General features: G+C 34.9%; 2 protein-coding genes across 2 annotated transcripts; one reads left to right on the forward strand and one right to left on the reverse strand.

The window, feature by feature from the left end:
- The first annotated feature begins 334 nt into the window (after nt 1-334).
- On the forward strand, nt 335-11,411 carry LOC120086212 (DNA ligase 1). Its single transcript, XM_039042747.1, has 12 exons — nt 335-536; nt 620-1,116; nt 3,076-3,410; nt 4,137-4,214; nt 4,328-4,430; nt 7,612-7,700; nt 7,952-8,063; nt 8,970-9,023; nt 9,102-9,150; nt 9,995-10,101; nt 10,648-10,760; nt 10,859-11,411. The coding sequence occupies exons 2-12, from the start codon at nt 703-705 to the stop codon at nt 11,196-11,198; spliced, it is 1,794 nt and encodes a 597-aa protein (XP_038898675.1). The 5' UTR covers nt 335-536; nt 620-702; the 3' UTR covers nt 11,199-11,411.
- A 1,465-nt stretch (nt 11,412-12,876) lies between these two features.
- On the reverse strand, nt 12,877-21,979 carry LOC120087203 (DEAD-box ATP-dependent RNA helicase 28). The gene is made up of 19 exons (XM_039044111.1): nt 21,539-21,979; nt 21,284-21,463; nt 21,105-21,173; nt 20,793-20,899; nt 18,341-18,419; nt 17,896-18,069; nt 17,643-17,791; nt 17,404-17,499; nt 17,079-17,181; nt 16,925-16,987; nt 16,738-16,799; nt 15,946-16,042; nt 15,322-15,440; nt 15,199-15,241; nt 14,936-15,037; nt 14,433-14,531; nt 14,187-14,270; nt 13,275-13,555; nt 12,877-13,173 (listed from the first exon to the last, which is right to left on the reverse strand). Exons 1-19 carry the CDS (start codon nt 21,869-21,871, stop codon nt 13,158-13,160), a joined length of 2,256 nt encoding a protein of 751 aa, XP_038900039.1. The 5' UTR covers nt 21,872-21,979; the 3' UTR covers nt 12,877-13,157.
- Nucleotides 21,980-23,192: the final 1,213 nt, after the last annotated feature.

The raw sequence follows: 23,192 nt of genomic DNA on the forward strand, positions 1-23,192 counted from the left end.
TAAAAAAATCATGAAACCCCATGAAAACCCATAAAATCAAGAACAATGTCAAAAAATCCCAAACCAAAACCCTCCTAAAATGTGCATAAATACTTACTTGATGAAGATGAATGGATGAACTTGAAGATGATGAACCAAAATGTTAAGAAAAATCGAAAAAATATGAGGAGTTTTGAAAGGAATTTGAAGGATTGCAAAAAAAACGATTATGGAGGGAGGGATTGTAGTTTTGAATCTTTTTCCTAAAAAAAAAAATATAATGATAATTTCTTATTATAAGGGGTCAAGAAATACATTCTTTTTAGAAGGAGTTCTAAACTTCCAAATTGCCATTTTTACTAATTGTCCTAGAAAAAAGTTATTGGTAGAAAATTTTTTGATTTTTGGGTGTGAAATTTTTCCAACCTAAAATTGAAATATTTGTCTCGGCTCCCGACGACCTCGCCGCCGCTTCCTCACAGAAACAGTGGTTCAGCTGCTAACCCCCCGCCGTTGGAGAGATCGCGCCACCACTCTTTTCTCCATCAGACCCCAAGGTTTTTATTTTTGTTTTATTTTCTTATTTTTTTTTAGGAACACAACTATAAGAGTTGTTGGAATGATGAATGAAACCTTGCAGCGATCGAATTGCAATTCTCCAAGCCCCCAGTCCTTGGATGAGTTTCTGAATTTCGCCATCGAAAAGTTCACTACAAATTTTCAATGGGCAGTCGGAGGAAAAAGAAGCGTACTGTGGATTCAGACGAGCCTTCTTCATCGTCACCGTCCTCCTCCGATGACTCCGACAGCTCCTCTATGCGGTCGCGCCGCCATCACCGCAGTGGCAGTTCTAGAAGGGAGAAGGACAAGGAACGAGAGTCGAGGAGTAGAGATAGGGAGAGGAAGAGAAAAGATAGGAATAGGGAGAGAGATAGAAAGAGGAGAAAGAAGAAATTGAGAAGGGAGAGCAAGAGAAAGAGGGATGATTATGGATCTGAGAGTGATAATGAATCACCCCATTCAGGGGATTCTGTTGATAGCAGGTCTGATAGACGGAAGGTGAAAATTATTGAGCCTGAAGTGATTGTACGCCAGCTGCTGAAGGAATTTCCTGATGTTGGGAACGACTTAAAACAGGTCATTGCCTTGAATTTTTAGCTTATTCTGATTATGTTTCTCATTTGTCATTGTTGTGCATATTTGTTGAATCTTTGAATTCTAGTTAGGAAGGGTAGTTTCATGAAAGTTGGATGGCTTGTTGGCAGGGGGTTTGAAATTGAGAAATGTATACTAATACCAGAGAAGAGGAGATGAGATATCCCCACAAGACCAATGGGTTGCAAAAGCAACTGTCAATTGGCAAAACTATGCATAAGCTTCTAGTTAAAAGTATCTGCAGAAAAAGAACAAGATAAGGAAAAAGTTTCCAAAAGCTCTTGATGCTCGACTCGAAATTTGTAGGCAAGGGAGGTTGTTGATATGAATCAAGTGATTCATCTCTTATGGAAACAGACTTGTTTAGAGCAAACTTCCCTTCTTTCAACCTCTCAATCATAGGCGATTTTTTTCTAATAGACCCTTGATGGAGTGCTTGAGATAGCAGCATAATTCTTCCATTTTTCTAGTCCTCTCAAAATTCTTTCCTCAACAGGCTTCTAGAAAGCTTGTTTTTCCGACTAGTTCAAAAGCCGTTCCAAGTATGGTAATTTACCAAAGGAGCATCCAAAGTTGCTGCTATTGTCATGCTCTGTTCGCTTGCTACATTTATGCTCTAACCCAGAATAAATTTTGTTGGATGCAATTCCAAAATCTTAAAACAGGTCCTCTGGTTTCCTGAGTAACGTGTCATTTACATGAGCTTATTTTACTTTTTATTTTCAATGTAATCTAACAAGTAAATTTGAAGATGTTTGAATTTTTGTTCACAAAGAATTTACTTTAATCAGATTTCATCTATGAGAGAAAAATGAAGAAAGAAATTTGACTTACGGACACAGAAAAATGACCTTTTTCTACATGAATTGTTGAGAATTGATGTTAGAATGTGATTTGATGTTCTGGTCTAACTTTAAATCTTAGGAAACCAGCATGTATTGGGATAAATGTTAGAGTAGGAAAAACAGAGGACTTGGCTGAGGTGTTGGGCTGTAAAACTGAAGCTTCGCCTTTTAATTACTTGGGTCTTGCTCCCCTTGCTGTTTGGGATCCTATCACCGACAAGTTTAGGTCTAAGTTGAGCAAATGAAGAGGCCTTCTCTTATCTAAAGGGGGTAGTTTATCTTTGGCTCAATTAATGTTAAATACTTCACTTATACTATTTTTCCCTTCTCAAATGTCGGGTGGATGTGGAAACAGAGATGGATTGTTTGGATAGGGATTCTTTATGGGATGGCGGTGATTTTAAAAAATGTACCCACCTTGTAAATTGGAAAGGGACTTCCCTCTCTATTCCAAAGGTGGCCTTGGGATAGGATCCTTTAAGCAATCTACAACTGGATACTTCTTGGTGCTGTTGTGGCAACAGTAAATTCTTTTGTAATTATTCTTTTTTGATGTTTTTCGACAATTGGAAAAATTTCTTGCAAGTAGTTTCTCTTGGGAGGGGGACTTCCCCTCACTGCCCCTAATCTGTACCTTTTTCTTTTAATATATCTCAGGTTTGTAATATATATATATATATTTTTTCCTTTCTGGAACTTGTTATGCAAAAAAGTCATCTGGTGTTTTGGGAACCAAAGATATTAATGATCATCACGTTTATAGGGGATAAAATCAAGTATTTTGATGTGATGAATTAAATATTCTCTATTGCCAAATATTTTATTCGATTGTTTGTTTATCTTACACTCTTGATACAACTTACCAGCATATATTTTCTGTTTTTCCTGTGACACTTTTGTGGTTGATATTTGTTATGATCTTCTTTCATAAACAACATCTTCTTACTGAGAATGATTGATGATAGACACGCTGTAGGAAACTAACCTATAACTGCCGTTTATTTTTACTACAACACTCTTACATTGCATTTAATAATTGTTTTTACTTTTCCTTGTTTTTTTATGACATACTTTTTCTAATCTTATTTGTCAATAGCTTCTCAAGATGATTGATGATGGACAAGCTGTTGATATTAGCGGAATTTCTGAAAGGTCTTTGGCCAAGCGTTTGAAGAAGCTGTTTGTTTCATTAAATCTTGAAGAGTCTCAAGAAAGGGTATTCTTACTACCTTCCAATGTCCGTCCCACTCTGGAAGTTATTGGACCACTTATTGAGACTCATATGGAACAAAAGAGCAACCAGGTTGACCATTCTGTAACTGTGGATGATAAGTCGTCACCACCTTTGAATATGGAAACCACACAAGCAAGAGAGGACGATATGTCAGAATTGGCATACCCAGATGGTGAAGCCAGTGGTCCTAAAAGAAGGTAACTAATTTCTCCATTTAGTTATTTATAGGTCGTAATACTTAAATGGCTTTGAAACTTGATTGGAAGTGTGAAATTGGAGCATGAATCAACCAGTCGTCAACATTTGTGTTTTAGAAGTATTACCCTTGTTAGCTTTTTACGTACCTGTTATGCCTTCTATAGTAAATGTTCGCTTTAGAAAGGCTAAACAAAGAAATCGAGTGAAAGTGAGGGAGTGAGAAGTATTTTACCCTTTTAGTAGCTTGAGACCTAAGGTTGAGGTATGTTATTTTTGGATTTGTGGGGCGTTTTTGGAAGAGAACAACCCTCTCGAAGAGGTGGCTATTCCCCAAAATCTTAGGAGCAAAAGTGCTTAACACCAATCATTTAAGAGCCTCAAGGTTTCTATTTCTTCTTTTGATATCCCCACAAAAGGATTGCTGAACAGTCCTTTTCATGTGAAAAGAGTTCTAAAGATGTGTGAAGAACGCCCATTATCTGTTCTCCTTATGTTCACATGGGTCTGAACTTGGTTTTCAATCATCTTTTTTAAATAACCCAATAACGTAGTATAAACAACATAATGTTTGACTCTTGGGACATGGTTCTTGATTTCGTCACATGGTGTCATGTCAAATGGTTTCTCAATCATCTTGGAAGTAACCTGATAGCCTCTCGTTGTTTAGGTATTGCTTTGAAATTTTCAATTTGATATTGTTGTTGTCCTTTCATATTTTGGTTCAGGATGCTTGGCCCTGAAATGCCATCAGCTGAGCTGCTTGCTGCTGCAGCAAAACTAACCGAAGCACAAACTGAGCTTAGGTATTCCATTAAATGTTATGAATATTTATTTGATCATGTAAATCTTTAGATTGAAATTTTTGAACAGACATATCAGTGAAACTGACTTATTTCCATCTTTTCTATATTTCCAGGGAAGCTGAGTTGGAGGAAGACGATGAGTTATTTGTCGGGCCTCCACCACCTGCTATGGTTGCAGAAGCTGAAACAGCCAATGAGGCAGAACGGTTTGAAGAGGTATGCTTTATCAGACTCGTTATAATATATGCTAAAATAAGTTTGGTGGGGCAAAAAATTCAATCTCTCATGCTAAATCTCAAATTTCCATTATTATTGGAAAAGGAGGATATGGCATTTGTTGAGTTGATTGTCAACCCTCTTCTCAGGAGTTAGTTTATAACGACCCAACCTTTTGAGTACTTTGACAATGACCGTTACTCATATTTATAGATTTACATTCAAACCATATTGATCATTAAAGCATGAATTTATTGAAACAGGGAAGATTCTTTCAAATCAATTTATTCAATCAATAAATAAAATATTTATTCAGGATCCCCTAAAAATATTTACAAAGAAAATATTCAAAACATTAAAATTTTCTGTCTGACATCAAATTCTAGTTTCAAAACATTCAAATGACTAAAAAAAAAAAACATAGATTGAGCGGAAGCAATTTCTCTTGTCCCCATATGGCTCTATCACGGGTTTCGTCGGTCACTCGCCAGCCTATTCCTGTCATTGCTTGAAAACCATAAAGGAAGAAAGGATGAGTATGAAATACTTAATAAGTGACCCACTACTAGGCCCTCTAGGTAACCTGTTAACCAATCTATCTAGACATTGGTGTACATCCATATCATATCAGTTGTGGTGATCCCAAAGGGTCATATATCAGTCATAAACGCGATTACGAAGGAACATGCATTAGTCAAGTGTGTAACCCAAGGGTACACAAACCAGTCGTAAATGTGATCGGAACACGCATTAGTCATAGTGTGTAACCCAAGGGTATACAAACCAGTCGTAAACGTAATCCGAAGGGAACACGCATCAGCCATAGTGTGTATCCCGAAGGTACACGAATAATCGTAAATGTGCACATATACAGTCATGGTGTGGACACAAAGGAGCACACAATCAGTCGTATGTGTACTCCTACCCAAATAAAAAAGGTTAACAAGAACCATATAAACTTAGCATACATCAGTTCACATATAACTCATTTGCTATAATCACAGTCGTTTATCTCAGGGAAAAAAGTAATTCTAGTACGCCCTTAGTCAATCTTACATAACATCACAGTCAAAACAGTCCAATCAATCCCTATCATGAAATTAATAATCCAATTAGTCTAAAATAAACAGTTCAATCGGTCTAAATTAAACCGTCCAATCAATCTAAAATAGATAGTCCAATCAGTCTAAAATAAACAATCCAATCATTATCATGCGGTGAAGGACGACTCGTTCGAAAGCGAACTAAGAGAAAGACATTTACCTCAAATTTTAGCCCAAACAAGTTCAATCAATCTTAACTCCTGTACACCCAAAAAGAACACGAACCAAGCCCTATGTCACAAACCAAAATTAGGATTTTCAAATAAGGCCAAAATTCTCAATCACCCAATTTACATTATCCATTAAGGCCAAATATTTACCGTTCCAAGGTCCAATCACTTACCTAAACCGTATCGAAATTGATCTCAAATTTGGTGGACAACACCTCAAAATCCTTCAATTCTTGAATCAAACCCTATCTCAAAAATCAAAATTAATTCCATCATTTAGGACATAATTCCAATCACAACTTAACCCTAATGTTTCCAAACAACTTAACCCAACACGTGGTTTGATCCAAAACCACTTCGAAACTTCAAAATCAACACGATCCAACAACTATATCACCAAAATCAACCTTTAACTCTAATGGACAGCAGCTTTAGACCTTCTAATCCAAACTCCAAAAATCACAATTAAAACAAAAGTTAAGCTGACACTTAATGGGTATCAAAAAATTTTCAACAAAAACCTCAAACCTTACAAAACAGGACGCCGAACAATTTTATCTTGTCGGAAAGCACCTTGAGAGTCTGTAAAACTCAATTGCAACATCAAAACAATATGGGTAAGCCAAAACTTAAACCAAAATTTGATAGGTATTCAAGATCTTCCAAGAAAACCCATAAAACCCCAAATAACTTACCCAAAATATCAATTCTGACGACAATAGCACTAGTGGCGGCAGCAACCATAGACGGGCGGCGGGTGTTGCTGTCGGTAGGCGCAAATTGTTTAGGCTAGCGGCTAGTAGTGAGGGTCTTGCATGAGGAGGGTTTGCGAGAGTGAGAGAGAAGGGGGGTTTTCAGTTTTAAAGATTCTATTCAGCTGTGATTATGGATAAATCAGAGCTTCAAACAACGATACAACCGTTCAAAACGAGACCCTATATGTCTCGAACAGACTGACCAAATTTCAACATGATCCAACGGTTCAAACTTCGCAATCGAAAATTTTGTGGAAGTTGTCGCTGAAAAACTGAACTGCTATCTTTCTCTTCGATTTTCTGCTTCTTTTCACTCTCCTTTAATTTCAAATATCCCAATTATTTCATTTTTTTTCAAATTTTAAAAAGATAAATCAAATATTTTATCACAATATCTTCAAAATTTCCAAAGATTTTATCAAATTAATAAATCAATTAATTTCTCAAATTAGCTTAATTTAGGCTCCAAAAACTAAAATTAAAGGACGTAAAATCCATCAATTTTATACAAATTAAATCATTCCAAATATTTAGATCAATTTAAAACCACATAAAATTGATTATCTCCTCAATTGTTTTAAGTTGGCTCCAAAATCCGAAATTAAAGGGAGACAAAATTCAATATTTTTAAGATAATTAGTTCAAATCTCTAATCAATTAAATTCAGCTTAATCAATAAAAGCTTTTCAATTGTTTGAATTTAATCCCAATTTCCAAAAATAAAAGGGAAACTAAAACTCAATAATTTGAGATAACTAACTTAAATTTCTCTGAAATTCGGGATGTTACATAATTAAAGCTGTCCTGATGTCTGATGAGAAGAGTAGTCAAGTTTATTTTATATCAACTGGCTACAAGATGGATAAACTGAGACTGGAGTCCTTTTCTATAGTTAGTTCTTGGACTTCCATTTTTTGTTGGACTTGTTTTTTTGTATGCCCTGTTATTCTTACACTTTCTCAAGGAAATCTCGATTTCTTACAATAAAAAAAGGAATACATTGAGACGAGAATTCTTAAACAAAAGGATCTCGTATGAAGTGAAAAACCTCTTTTCAAAATGGAACAAAGGTTCTATAATGTTAGCATATAGGTTGATGCAGAAGCATTTCATGAAAAATGTTATATTTCAACCAATAATATTTTCATCTCAGGTTACAAGAATTATGGATGTTGAGGGAGATAGTCCATACGACATATTGGGATTGAACCGAAACCTTTCCATTGAAAATATTAAAAAGAGGTATGATTTTGAGTTATTTATGAAGTACATTCCCTTGTCCAAAAAAAATATGGGTACTTTCTAGCTCTTGAAACCTGTATATTTCATATTAACTAGTATTATGATCAACTACTGTAGATTATGTCCAAGGCATTGATGTATGAATCTATGATTGTAACCTTATAGGAGATTTAATTAAAATCATGAATTTATTCCTCAATGCCCATAATATTAAGTGGCATTTCAATAATTTCTGGTGCATCTTTCTTCAGGTACTGGAAAATGTCACTTTTGGTGCATCCAGACAAATGCTCTCATCCTCAGGCTAACCAAGCTTTTATTCGATTAAATAATGCTTTCAAGGAATTACAAGATCCTGATAAGGTAATTCTTTTCTCCTCCATTGATGTGAACTTGATTTTGACAATGAGAAATCTTTTAGTTGCACGATCTCTTCTTGTGGTTGCAACCAATATTTAGCTTGTATTTACTCTTTTTTTTCTGATTAAATAAGAAACCTGAATGTATAGCTTGTATTTGCAAATCAGATGTCTAGAGAGAGAATTTTATACACGAAAGATCAATGGGAAATTTTGAGGTTGCTGACTCGTAACATTCTCCAACATAACATACAAAAAAAAAAAAAAAACTCAAAATGTTTTGCAGAATTGAAGTTTCTAGCTACATTTTGAGCTTCTCGGTGGTACTGTGGAATTTTAGTTGGGAACTTGTTTAACCTATTATCAATTGACACGTGTATTCATGCATGTTTCTGTTTTCTGGCACCAAGAGTTTTGTGATGCCCACCTTCATTGCTTTATGATTAATTGGAGTCTCTCTTGCTTTTCTTGTAAAATTTTCGTTATTTTTTGTTTTTTTTTCTGGGATTTAGAAGAAAAGCTATATAACTACTTGTCAATTCAAACTGTTTTAGAAATTTAATATTATCAGACAATTGAGGTTTTTCTGTTCTTTATATGAATATGAACGTTAAATGATCTCAGAAATTTCTTGTTCATTAAATGCACAATTGATATGTAATGAAGGGCTACCAAATGTAACAAATGAAAAATGCTTCATAAGATGATGCAGGCAGAAAGCTGATTCTTTCAATTTCAATGTCTATAGTCTCATCTGATTGCACTGGTACTCTTAAGAAGAAACACTTAAAGGTCAAATTGACAAAGAAACATGTTTGCCACTCAATACAAAGAAACTTCATTGGTAATTGCATCAACATGACTTGAAAAAGCGGACCAGCTTCTTACATGTAATGTTCCAATTTTGCAGCGGAAGGCACTGGATGACAAAATTAAATTCAAGGAGGAACAGGAGCAATTTAAAGTATGCATCTTGATTCAAGTTCTACGTACCAGTATGAGTGCAAAGGTCAATTTTGAATTAATATTTTTACTTGCATAGGTTGAATTAAGAGGGATGCGTGAGGCTGCAAAATGGAGAAAATCACAAGGTTAGATGATCGATGTCTATTCATGAGGTCTATGTTCTCTTTCTACATTGATAGTGGAATTCTACTTCGTTTTACTCTTCTTTTCTCCTATTTTTAGGCTGTTAGACATCTTTATTTATTTATTTATTTTTATTTTATTGTTTTTCTAATAATTCGGAAGATCACATTAGCTTTTAACCAATGATGCAATAAGGGTAAAACTGAACCATCTTGAGCAATACAAATGAGAGTGAAATACAAATTCAGATGTCTGAGGTCATTAAGAATCTTTAAAGAGGAGTGATGTGTGTAATACAAATTGGTGTGTATCCTCATTCGGGTCTAAGTTATCTTCTCATTTGTGCTATTTGTCCAATTGTCCATGAAAGGGAGGGAGGGAGGAGGGAGGGATTTTGGGGAACTAAAAGAAGGTACACAAAGGAGGTAGAGATTAGCATTTTTCTTTGTTTGCTGGGGATGGAGACGGGTATGGATGGAACTTTCACCCTAATATTATTTTGGAGTAGAGGATGGGGAATGGCATCAAACCCAGGCCTATCACTATCCTTGAAATTTTATTTACATTTTAGTATTTGAAAAAACTTAACAACTGCTACTATAATGAATATCACATTCCGATGAATAAATGTTCAATAAAATAGTGACCAATTTTTGCAGCTATTCACGAATAACTTACTGTCGTGTGAATTAGTAGTGTATGAATTGTGTTTGCTTTCAGTTTGTGCGCTTTTGCTGTGGAAGCTATACATGAATATTGCCATTAGAAATTAGTGCAGTTTTCTGGGGGCTGCAATCAGTGGAACTATGTCTTTGTTTCATGGTGAAACTTTTTCCTTGTCTGCAGGAATATCAATGGAGGGTGATGAAGAACTCCTTGCCAACATGGATGATGAAGTTAAAGTAGAACCCAAAAGAGATGAATGGATGACCAGCCTTCCTCCTGAAAGAAAGGTAAGGCACCTTTTTCTCCCTGTTGGTCCTAATTCTCTTTTACATCTGCTACTTATACTGTTTCAGATAATCTACATTTTACACTTTTCTCAAGTCATGTCTCACCCTCTCCGTGTCATATATATACATATATATATAACCGTATAGTTAGCAATTATATATTATATATATTAGATGTTTGTACTATTTAAGGAAAATAGTGATTTCTTATTAGATGTTTTAAATTTCTGAAAAAGGTAGCTGAGCTGTAGCATTTCATTCAAGTATCCTTGCTAAATTTTCATTAAAATGGGAAATAAAATTAAGGTTTTTGTCTTGGAAAATAGAGGAAAGTTACATGATTGATATCTTATTCATTTTATACTACTATTAGCATTTGAAGGTTCAAAACTGTCGTTTAGAGGTAGAAGAACGAACCGAACGTTAAATAGTTCGGCATTTGAAACCATTAATCATGTAGGCACGTCTACTTGATGTTACGCCTGAACACTTCTTGATATGGTTAACATCAAGCTTGCGTCTTGAACTTTGTGCCTTCTCTTCCAGCCTGGCATGACTATGCAATCTTCTAGATTCAGCAAGAGCTCCAAGGAAGGTCGTGGCGACACGAGTGTTTGGACTGATACGCCTTTTGACAGAGCTCAGAAAGCAAAGATGAGGTGCGCATTCGTTACCTTGAAGAGTCAAAAGTTTAAAAATTCAATTCCCATCCATAACAAAACACAAACTATTGTTGATTCAATCTTTCATCCATCAGTTACTTGGAAGCATACAATGAAGCCGCTGCACTTGCTTCAAATGAAGAAGCGAAGAAATATAGTTCAGAGTCAGCTTTAGTGGACAAATATAATCAAGAAAAACGCTCTAAATCGCTTGTAGAGAAGCACCGTGAAGGTGCAAAAAGCCGTGGAAAGAAAAAATCGAAGCAGGTGGTGGAGAAAGAAGACGACTGGGTGGGAAAACATCCATGGAAGCCTTGGGATCGTGAGAAGGATTTAACTGCTGGTAGGAAGACCATAAATTTTGATCCTGAGAACATGGCTCAAGGCTTAGGTTCAAGGTTTTCCTCAGGAAGCTACCAAAGGAATTTTCTTTAGATCACCGAATGTTAGAATCATTTGTATCTGCAATATGGGATAACTGAGGATAGAAACTTTCTTTGCAAATCCTTCTCTTGCCATCTTTTGTCACACAAGTCTAACTATGTTGTATTATATTTCATTTTATTTTAGTGTAATTGCATTCTAATTTCTAATGCAAGTTGTTCAAAAATGAGGGTATGCTTTGAATATGAAATTTTGTTTCCATGATATGAATTTATTTTTATAATTAGTGTACCTTTTTTTAAACTACAGGTTTAAATTTTGATCACTTTTGTTCGTTTTAGTCTATATACTTTTGCAATGTTCATTTTGATCATTGTTTTATGATAAGCGATAATTATGGCCTCTTCAATTTCTTTTTTTATCTAATTTGTTTTAACCAAATTTTCAGTATGACAGTTCATTTTTAGTACAAATTTGTGTTAAAATGTTTTCATTGCATATAAACTTTGTGTTAAGTTTTTATAATTAGAAATAAAAAAAAAGTTACTTTTTATAAGTACAAAGACTGCATGAAATAGAATGAACAAAATTATATGTAATTTCATTTTCTTTGGTGTGCTAGTTTTTGTTTCTTATCTTGTTTGACTGTCTTTGTGCTTTAACCTTATGTTGTGAGGTCTCTATTTTTCATTACATAAAGCATAAAGATGTTGGAAAAGAAGATAAACAAAAACTCATTATTGGAAGTCACCACTACCCTCTTGATTGTTCTCTAATATTACGTTAGATTTGTGTTTAAAGAAGTCTCAGCATTGGTACAGCATTGGTAAAAAATAAGTCTTAATAGTAACGGTTTAAAAATATAATACTAAAAAAAAGTCTAAATTGATACAATTATTAATTCAGAATTTTCATATTATTGATTCAACCAAGTTAGCAGAATAGTTAGGATGAGGACAAAGAAGAAAAAGCAAGTTTCATAATGAAAGGATTAAGATTCCTTATCTTTCTATCTTTATTTTCATACTTGTGTTTTATCTTTATTAGTTCAAAACGTGAATGGAGAGTCGAACATTTGACTTCTTGGTATTACTTTAACTAGTTAAATTATGTTCAAGTTTGTAGTTCAAAATTCATCTGATTCAGAAAATTTGCGATATTTAAACTCATGGTGCTATTAGTGATAATGCATTTCTTACAAGCAAATTATTGCCTTTGATGATGATGATCGTATCAAAATGCTCTTTCATTTTAATTTGAGATCTTTTGGAGAAGACAGCAAGCTACAATTTAAGGTTTCCTTGTGGAGTTTATTTATCTCATCAATTGATGTAATTGGTCTTCAATGGCGTCATTTCTTTTAGGCATACTTTTCTAAATCTTAGGAATTCATACAAATTTGGAAAAAACAAATAACCATTCATTCAAGTTGTTTCTCTTGACATGATACAATATATTGCAAAGGAAAGTTATAAGTTTAAGTAAACTTCTGTTTTACAAATAAGTGAGAAGTTTCTTTTAAAGAACTTAGAGTGATTTTAGTGTGAAATGAAAAAGTTTTTCTTTTAATCATGACATCATAAACTTTTAATGATATATTAATAATCCATTGTATACTGTGATCATTACATTGGAGTAATGTATTAACACCTCTATGTAAAATAATAGATTGATAGAATGAATAGTACAACATAATATCAAATATATATAGTAAAATAACATATCGAACTTTTATAAAGAAATATACTTTCAAAATTGATATAATAAACGTCCTAGTAATAAAGTAGTCTCTGTAAAGAAATGTTGTGTTAGTTGGTTATGCTTCAAAGTTGCATGGTGCATTTTGACTCTCAATGCACATCACAACCGAAAGCAATAAACTATGGGGGGGGNGGAATGATACAGCCATCCATAATTTTGGAATATAACTGCTGAAGCTATCTCTTCCCCATCTGCCATCAAAACTGGAACAAGGAATGTAGATTGCCAATCGGCTTCTGATGAGAGTCTCTATTTACGCTTGTACCTAGAAGAATACATTCGACATCGACACGATAATATTAAGAGAATAGCTGATAGTTTAGATGCCTCTATTATAACTTGGAAGGTTGAATAATAAGTTTGTACCTTGACTTGCTTTTGAAGGAATGCTTAGACTTTTTCTTTCCAACACCGCCACTGCCACGTCGTTTCTGCTTCTGCTCGCTCATATCGCTTTGGAACATCTCTCGCATCTCCTCGGACCTCGATTGAGTTCTGTGGGAAGACTTTTTAGTTTTTTGGTTTTGCTTCTTCACAATCTTGCCCGAGTCAACTGCCCTTTTCACAGCCTTCACTGCTTTTGCCCGACGGTAGGCAAGCTTCACAAGTGACAATCCAGAATTGCCTTTCTTATTTTCTCCACCACCCTGCATTTAGATTATTTCTTTTAAAACGAAAAAAATACTTTTCATTGAGGAAATAAAAAGAGACTTAATATACTCGAATTACAATGATACGTAATGAGTAATAACATTGGGTAAATTGCAAAAACCACTCCTAAAGCATGTGATGGTTACAATTATATCATTAAACTTTCAATTTTAAAAATCAAGCCCTCAAACTTATACAAATGTTAAAATTGGACCCTCAAACTTACATAATTTATTAAATTGTAATAATTGTATAAATTTGAGAGTTCAATATTTAACATTTGTGGGTCCAATTCCTATAATTACTGTAAGTTCAAGGGTCCAATTTTAACACTTTTAGAAGTTTTGGGTCCAATTTTTACAATTGAAAGTTTGAGGGTGCAATTGCAACTTCCATCATACTTCGGGGGTGATTTTGCAATTCGCCCAATAACATTTCTCTAGCTGCATTTATATTATAATTGCAAAGTTTACAGAAAAGTCAATAAGATACATGATGGGTGGATCTAAAATTTACTTCTCACATGCAGTATAAGTTGATCTTTTTACTTGTTCCTTAATATATAATAGCTTGGATAAAAAATACACTATTTAAATGTCATAATAGGAGAAAGAGAAAAAGCCATACTCCTGTTTTGTCATTTTGCTTCTCCTCCTCCAACATTTCTCTAGCTGCTTCCAATTTCCTACGCTTCTTCCTTGGCAAATTTTTCTGCTCAAATCATAGATCTCATCAAGTACCATTCAGGGTTATTACTTTAAACTTAAATCATAGATCTAACAGCTTCTTCCTCCAACATCAAATTTTTCTGCTCAAATCATAGATCTCATCAAGTATATAAAGAATGTTTTAATTCATGCAATGTTACGACACCTCACGCTCACGCCTCCTTTTTTCTTTCATCCTTTGGTCCTCGGCTTCTTGAGCACTTAGGGCCTCATTCCCTGAACTCTTTCTCTTTTCCAGAGATGCCTAGTTGAGGAAAAAAATAGAAAGAGCACAATTATTCATTATAAAATTTGCAAACAGACGAGGAATCTGATGCGTACGTAATTTAAAGTCAGTACTAAATGCTCACCATTTCTACTATTTCAAAGCAAATAGAACAAAAATCTTTTTGGATTTGACAAGAGAGCAATTCCTTCTTTCTCAACAGAAGTAAAAGTTAAAATTTGATGTTTCATTTGAGGAAAATCATGGAAAGAAATTGAGCAAACTTGAAATAGTGCATGTATAACAAGACATGTTCCAGACAAGGAAACAAAACTATCATAAAGGCAAGCTGAAGCTTAAGAGCCCAAGTCCACATCACACAATCATCCAAACTTTGTTGCAAACATTGGATTTTTCAAGCATATACATCAACAAGTACTGACCTTGGCTGCTTTTGCCACAAGCCTTTTCTCCCTGTCAGTTATAAACCAGGTTTTTTTAGGGCGTGAAAAAATTTCCTCCTGATGAACAATCATGTTTTCTGCCTGGGTACACAAAGAAAGAGCAAAATCTTGACCATAGTTGGTAAAAGGTTCGAGTAAAAATAGAGGGTATGTGATGTTACACTGAAATATATGATGCAAACTGCCAATTCATAATACAACGTAAAGATGAAAATGAAACAGAGAAGTATGAACAATAGTACCTTTGTTGCTTCCATCTCAGCTTTCCTTAGAGCTCTCTCTTCTCTACAAAATTTCAAAATTAATAACAGCAAAATGAAAGGGAAATTGGACAAACAAGCAGAGAAACAGCCATATGAAGAAACCTTTCTTCCTGAAGAATCACAGTCACTTGGTCTTCCATTTGTTCGATTATTTCAGACCACTTTTTTATGGATTGCTCAGCAACAATTCTGCTCTTCAACTTGGAACCAGCTCTCTTAGCCTGTCAATTGAATCAAGATCCACGGTTAATTCAGAATAAACAAAACTTGAATGAAGATAAGGCAGACAATGTCCAACAAAAACCAGGTGATGCAAAAAAATTCAACCCTAAGTCACAAGAAATGACACCAATTATCAATAAACAGGAAAAGCAGCCTGAAAAAGGAGGAAGAAGCAGCTGAAGAATGTTGTGTGGAGTCCCCTGATCCTAACAGTACAACGGAAATAGTTTATTATACCTAAAGAATTCATTGTTCTATATAAAGGAGTTTCTTATTTCTTATTGTAAATACCAATAAGCACCTAAAGTTAACTTCAGCTTTTGGTTGAAAGACCAGAGATATCAGAAAAACCTAACTGCAGCCTCAAGAAGCATGAACCTAAGAGAGAACGCTCTTGCAAATAGATTCCAGACAGCACAAAATGACCAACCCCCCTTGTCCCAAAAGATCTCTCATAATAATTTCCAATTTTCGATTTTATTTTCCTAATGAATTGTTACTCACTATGGCTTTCAAAAGAGATCGGTCATTGTCAGTCACAAATGTAACAGCATATCCTTCTCTACCAGCTCTTGCAGTACGACCCACCCGATGAACATAGCTACAAAAAAAAATGAAAGTTAAGAATGTAATCAATTCCATTAATCCAATATAATAAATATAAAAATTATTGATGCATGCCTTATTATAAATTTATATGGGGTTATTTGATTCAAGGAATCATGAATGGAAATGAGGTAGCAGATAAAAATTAGATGGTCAAAATCAACTGTCTCAACATGAATGGAAATGTAGTACTTGTGAGCATTAATACATTTTGGTGCATAGAATATTCTGAAGGAAAATTTTTAATCCAAAATTTCTAGAATAGCGTAAAGCGTAATTAAAAAAAAAACATAAATTTTCAAATAAAATCTGAAATTAGAAAGATATTCGAAGAGTGAAAGGAAATGAAGGTAAAATATTATGGGGAAAAATCACAGGCATTCCCTTCTGCATAAAGAATGTAGTAAGCCAATAAGATCGATGGGCACAAATCATACGCAGAACTTCCAACCCAATAAGCGTATTAGAAAGCCATACCCATTGCTCCAGAAAGGAAAACAAATGTGTATGTACTTTTTATTACTTTTTTTTATGAGAAACATTTAACCAAGAAGAAAGATACAAAATAAATGTGGATTAAAACAAAATAAAGAGTGAATAATCCATGAAGAGCAAATAAGGATGCGAAGCCAATAATAGTAAATACGGTTGCATGGTGACAAATACCACAAATCAGAACCCAATATCTACCTGGTGAGATCACGAGGACATGCAAAGTTTATAACAGTTTGAACACCAATAATATCCAGGCCCTACACAACATTTCAACCATAGCATAAATTGCAAAAACATATTAGTAAAATTAATTTAGCTGATTTTTTCTCACCTATATTTTATATCTATTGGACAAGAAACAAAAATAAAAATGAGTTCGCACCCGAGCAGCTACATCAGTAGCAATAAGAAAATCAACTTGCTGTTTCCTGAAGAGTTCCAAGGCCTATACAAAAGAAAATTAACGATCAGCATACAGAAGGGAAAACTGAGGATCTTGATTTAATGATTCCAGCATTGAACAGGAAATCACTCACATCAAGACGCTGAACTTGGGTAAGATTTCCATGAAGCTCAGCAGCTTTAAAGCCAGCTAATCCAAATAAAATCTTTAGCCTATGAGCAGCCTGTTTGGTTCCACTACGGGTCAACCAAAATGAATGATGAAATTAAAATTCACTAGTTATACAGAAAAAATAATAAAATATTAAATTAACTAGACTCAGTTGATCCAGAAGGCAATTGCTTTTAAGGGTCTGAAAAAGGGACCTCTGTCAGATACGTTACTCAGTAAAAGAATTAGATGCATCCCTCCATTTAAAAGAAGCCAAAAACAAAGTAATGAACTTTCCATTCTAGTACCTAAATACAATAACTTTAGAAGTAAATGTCTTTGAGCACAGAGCAAGGAGTACAGCCTCCTGATTCACTTCACGCATTCTACGTAACCTGACCACCCTGCAAGCACAATACACATTATTGATAACTAAAAAAGTCATCCAACAGATAAAACACTGTCGGGTTAAGATATTTTTTTTTTTTTTTTTTACAAAAATAAACTAATTAATGAACTCCAGAGGAGAAATCAAGTTGCAAATTACTCTTCTGTCAATGTTTTTGGCCTCTTGGTAGCTGGGTCAGCTGAGAGGCGCAATGGTTTAGTCAAGGAAAGCTTGATAAGCTCATTAACTTCTTCTGTCATGGTAGCAGAAAACAACATTGTCTGCCTCCTTTTTGGACAAAGACGAACCTTTAACACAAAAATAGAACTATTTACACCAAATACTAAAAAATAGATGTATCAAAGAATACAATCTCCATCATTAAAATTGCCCCATGGAGGCAAAAGTATACCAGTTCACGAATTTCAGCACTAAATCCAAGTTCTAAAAGACGATCTGCCTCATCCAGTATCAAAACTGCTAAATCATCCAAATCTACGGACATGGAATTACGTAGATGATCAATCATGCGTCCTGGAGTTGCCACAACAACATCAGGCATTGATCTTAAGGCAGCCTCTTGCTCCTGAAAAAAATTAAATTTAAGGAAAGGAGAGAAAATCAAACATATTTCTTGGGAAAACAAGTCAACAACCCTGCAGTAACGCATTTTAATTCTTTACTAAATCCTCACATTTATGACGAAACAAGCATGATATATCATGTGAATTCACATGACAGATTGTTTAGAAAATACATTGGAATATAGAATAAGAATTCCAGTAAATGTTATATATGTAGAAAATTCAAACTTCTGCATCATGGAAATAATGTCACCAAAGCATACTAGGTCATACCTTTCTTGAAAGCCCACCAACGATCAGACAACATCTGATATCAGTAAACTGAGCAAGTTTCTCTACCATACTGTGAACTCTGGAGGAAAAAAACAGCACAGTGCCTTAATTCGTTTAGTATTAACATGAAAATGTACAGGAGGAACGCATGTACAAAATAGATCCTCCAAAGCATATTCAATGTTAGCTTTGTGTTTAATTGGGCACTAAATGAATATACCTTTTCTATCCGGATAAATTAGGTGGTCAGACGATAATGTTGCAAGATTCTTTTTCCCTAGGGAAAAGTTGCTATGCTCAAGGAATATAATTTTTTTAATATCTGTCAGTGTCTAGGCTAGCTTACGCACACTTCGACTAATCTTACGGGACAACCCGCCTAACTCTACAACATTCGGGTGCTAAGGAAATTCGTAGGACATTAAATGCTAGGTAGGTGGCCACCTATGAAGCACAGACACAAATATGGATACGATAGAATACAACGATGCATCAATTTTTAAGAAACTAGGATACGGATACATTTTTTTAAAAAAAAAAAAAACTAGGATATATGTAAATTTAACATAAAGATACAAATGCAATCGCTTACAAGCATAAAATGTAAAGTTAATGACAATAATACAAAATATAATATAAACACTAAAATACAATACAAAAGGCAGCATCATAAACATTGAAATACAATAGTCAATAAAATACAATAGAAAAGGTTGGTGGCAAATTGGAGTCAGATCAATCAAAGAAGAAGACTAGTGGGAGAAGTAGGAAGATATAATGAAGAACTTCTTCGTTGAATTGTTGAAGATAATCAAGTAGGTTATTTTTTGTGTGACTTCGTGGGGACTCGGGCGTGAAGAAGAAGTTTACATGATTCTAGGGTTTTGTTTTTTCAGTTATTTATTTATTTATTTAGTGAGTTTTACATAGGCCACTTAGTTTGAGAAGGGGAGACACATATCTGATTTTTTTTTTAAAAAAAAAAAAGAACAGATATGCCACATAGTGTATCAGATATGTATCTAGGAAATATCTAGAAGTATCGGTACCGATTTTCTGCCTCACATGAAGTACCTATGCTTCATATAGGTGACCACCATGGATTGAACACATTTCCCCTTAAGTCTTTCATTAAACCCATGGCCTTTTTTTACCACTATGTCAACCCATGATAGTTGCATAAACTATGGGTTTTACAATCTCTCAAAAGCATCTTCTTGTTGATAGAGGCTTATCATAAGGTCAGAAACTTGATGCTTCCAATTAGGTTTCTTTTAGGCTTCAAAGTTAAAGGATTTACCCTCTCCTTTAGCTTCTGCAAAGGGTGGGTCGTGGTTCGTACTCGTTCAAGTGGTTTTACAATATGCAAGTTCTCTCTTGGGTTTATAGAGTTTCCAAAATCTTGGCAGATAGTTTTTCTGGTTTCGTCTTTCAGTTGTTTTGGTGACTTTTCATAATATCAATAAAAAAGGGGAAAAAAAAACAATTACAATGTCGCTTGACTCAAAATCTGGATATAGAATATTTTGATTGGATTTTCCAAAGTGCTAGCATCTCAATGCAACAAATCTGATTGCTCCATTCTGGCATAAGGAGACAAAAAGGTGACCTAAGGGATTTTGTCCCTCCTTTTTCTTTTTCATTGTTATTCTGTTTAATTCACTGATTTTTTCTTTTATCCCACATTTAAATAATCTCTTCCAAACAAACTTCAACATTACAATTCAGATTGAAAAGAAAAACCAAAATCGATGGACAAACATGTAAACATCTTGAAACCCAAAACAGATGGACTTCGTGAATCTGAGAGATTACACCCTTTAGAGGCTTTATCTTTTTCACTCTTTCATCTTTCACTTAGACACATTTTTTCCACAAGCATTTTTTTTATTCTTCTTTTTCCTCTTTTATTTCACTTTCTTTTTCAATAACAGGCTCTTTCTCCCTTTTCTTTTCATCTTATGTTCTTTTTTCCTTCAAAATACACACTTTTTTGCCTTTACCTCTAATATCTTTTTCCACCTTAACTTGATACACATACACCACACTATTTCACTCTTCTTCACATTACTATCTATTTCTCATCTCTTTCTCTTCTTACTTCCATGTACTTTCCTCTCTTTCTTTTTCCACAACTTCCTGGAATCAATTTTACTTTAACCTGCATCCAAACCTTTTCACCATTACTGAGACTTCCACTAATCCATTCTAACCCTTTATAGCTTCTTATTAAGAAGCTAGCCCTTATAAGCTTATTCAATGTCTTTCAAGCGATATTTCCTACAACATAGCCTAAGGAGCCACAAGAACTAAAAATGGGCACTTCATTAAAAGATATCCAACAACTTTCCCACAAGACATATATGTAGACTAAATCTAAAATAGCATCTGAATTGGTTGATTACATGAAAACATGAGAGGAAAAATACTTAATCTTTAACAACGTACTTACTGGATTGCCAATTCTCTTGCTGGAGTTAGGATTAGAACTCTGATTGCCCGATCACGTTTTGGCCGATAGAGTAACCTCTCCAAAGTAGGTAGTGAAAAGGCTGCAGTCTGTCATAAAAGGATAAAATCAATAATAATAGCAATACCGGTGTTCTCACACTTATTTTCCAAATAACTCCGTCGTTGTCCAGCTCACAGAGTTTATGCAATAGTTCATAAAACTAATTCCCCGAAAGCCAAAACTACCATCCTATTCCAACAACTCTAATTCTCGTGGCAATTTACTACCAAGAAAGTCAAGATAAATCCCCACCTTTCCAGAACCAGTAATTGCACTTCCGCATATATCACGTCCAGTCAATGCCAACGGTATGCAGGCCGCCTACCCAACAAGGGTAGAAAGAAAAACAAGGGTAGTAAGAAAATCAAATTCAAGAACAAAAAGGATTTATAATGATAAATACAGAAAAGAAAAACATTTAAAAAAAAAACCTGAATTGGCGTCGGCTTTGCATATCCCAAAGCCTCACATGCTCGAATCAGTGGGCGCGACAAGTTGAGCTCCATGAACGAATTCGCATGAAAGGAAGCCCCATCAGAAGGCGCAAAAAACGACTTACTGTCATCAGCATTACTAGTTCCATCGTCGTCGTCTTCCGGTCTATAATCTTCCTAAAAAACAAAACGGCAGAATTAGCATCAAACGAATTCGCATTTGGCACAAAAGAGATAAAGCAACAAAGTTACTTGTCTGTCAGATTCTTCTTCCGAACTTTGACCATCATCATCGGCGGTAGGAGTGAAGCTTGCGGAACGATTCTCAAGCAGTTTAGAGATTTTGAAATCAACAGAAGTGGTGCTTCTACGGGCATGTTCATCAGCCACTGACTCGGAGTAGGAGGCAAAATCCCAAGGAGACTCGGTGCGACGGTGAGAAAGGGGTTCATCATCCTCCTCTTCCCCTCCTTGTTCCGCTTCTTCTTGTTCTTCTTGTTCTTCTTGTTCCTCTTCTTCTTCTTCTTCTTCGGAGAGATCAATTTCCTCGTCGCTGGGGGGTTCGAACACAAAGCTGGGAGCCATGGTGGCCTTTGCTCTTCAAAGAGTTCCTAAATTTGTTATACTGAGAAAAGGGTTTTAGGGAATCGGTTTAGGGTTTTGAAGTTTTGCTTCACCACGTTTGGCGGCTCACACATTGGCATTTAATCAATTTAAACCGACTCATTCGATTCGGTTTATAAAAGAAGAAAGGAACTAAAGGATATCAAATTATTACACAAACAACATCAAACAATTCCCTAAGGCATTGGTTTGTCGTGTATTACACGCCATAATGAGAATGGAGTTACATTTCGTCGGCAAAAAGTGAAGCCTAAAATAATCCCTCGATGCCATTAACAAAGGCTTGGACTTCGTTGTTAAAACAAACCCAACCTTCAAGTATGTTTCAAAGAATCATCGAATATGTTTCAACTAATAAATTACAAATCTCTAATTCCTCAGTTGTAATAATTTTATCTAGAGCAGCAGTCTTGACGAGCTAAACAATATCAACGAACTTTATAGGTTTTTGCATCAAAATCATAAGTTCTCCATTAGCAAATAATGACTTTAAAGCCCACCACTCCCATGGTGAAGGAAGTATCAGAGTTAAGCTTATACAAGCTACCCTCTAAGGGCTTCTAGTGGTTGATGTAAACGTCTTCAGTAATCGAAAGAGAGGACGTTAGGGTTATGACAAATTCAATCTTTTCTAAGCAGGATATGTAACCATCTCCCCAATAGAATTCTCAAGTCCATTGGATAGGATCGGTCTATTGGGACTGGTATCCTAATTCTCCTGGAGTCTCGTTGTTTATAATGATACACATTGTTTTATGAATAAAATAACTGTTATTTCATTCTGGCATTTACTCATATCCAATAAACAAAACTCCATGGTTATCTTATGTAAACTTAAGCATGTATATGTGATATACAAGTGGATCATGACTTAAGTGATAACCTAAATAGGTCTGTAGTATAAGGATTAAGGTCCTGATCCTGATGACGCTACGGATACGGCCCGCTTTGTAGAGGTTTGCAAGTGTTGTAAACTACTACAGATGGTAGATCCTGACCATTCATGTGGAGATGTGCCAGCGGGGGTGTCCTATACAAAAAGTTAGTATAAGACCGGACCACAATATGACTAAACTCTGTATATAACGCCATTGATATTAGAGATTTACATCTCATCTAAATGACCATAGGTGACACGACCTCAATCCTTAGTGTTTTGGGAACTCCTGCCTTTGAGGGCTGTTCTTTGATTAGTATGGGTGAGAGTGACCAGATTGCCAACTCAACATGCCTACCTTTTTGGGGACTTGTCTAATCTGGGAGTTGGGAACTCAATACACAA

This window comes from Benincasa hispida, chromosome 9 (assembly GCF_009727055.1).
Source record: "Benincasa hispida cultivar B227 chromosome 9, ASM972705v1, whole genome shotgun sequence".
Lineage (NCBI taxonomy): Eukaryota > Viridiplantae > Streptophyta > Magnoliopsida > Cucurbitales > Cucurbitaceae > Benincasa > Benincasa hispida.

Bases quoted from the DNA above. Each gene is read 5' to 3' on its own strand.
- LOC120086212 (XM_039042747.1), top strand. From the start codon at position 703: ATGGGCAGTCGGAGGAAAAAGAAGCGTACTGTGGATTCAGACGAGCCT. The intron at 4,215-4,327 runs GTATTCCATTAA...CTATATTTCCAG, and splicing joins GAAGCACAAACTGAGCTTAG to GGAAGCTGAGTTGGAGGAAG. The intron at 10,761-10,858 runs GTGCGCATTCGT...TTCATCCATCAG, and splicing joins GCTCAGAAAGCAAAGATGAG to TTACTTGGAAGCATACAATG.
- LOC120087203 (XM_039044111.1), bottom strand. From the start codon at position 21,871: ATGGCTCCCAGCTTTGTGTTCGAACCCCCCAGCGACGAGGAAATTGAT. The intron at 20,900-21,104 runs GTGGGGATTTAT...CTTTTATGACAG, and splicing joins CAATTACTGGTTCTGGAAAG to ACTGCAGCCTTTTCACTACC. The intron at 15,441-15,945 runs GTGAGTAACAAT...TTCAATTGACAG, and splicing joins GATCTCTTTTGAAAGCCATA to GCTAAGAGAGCTGGTTCCAA.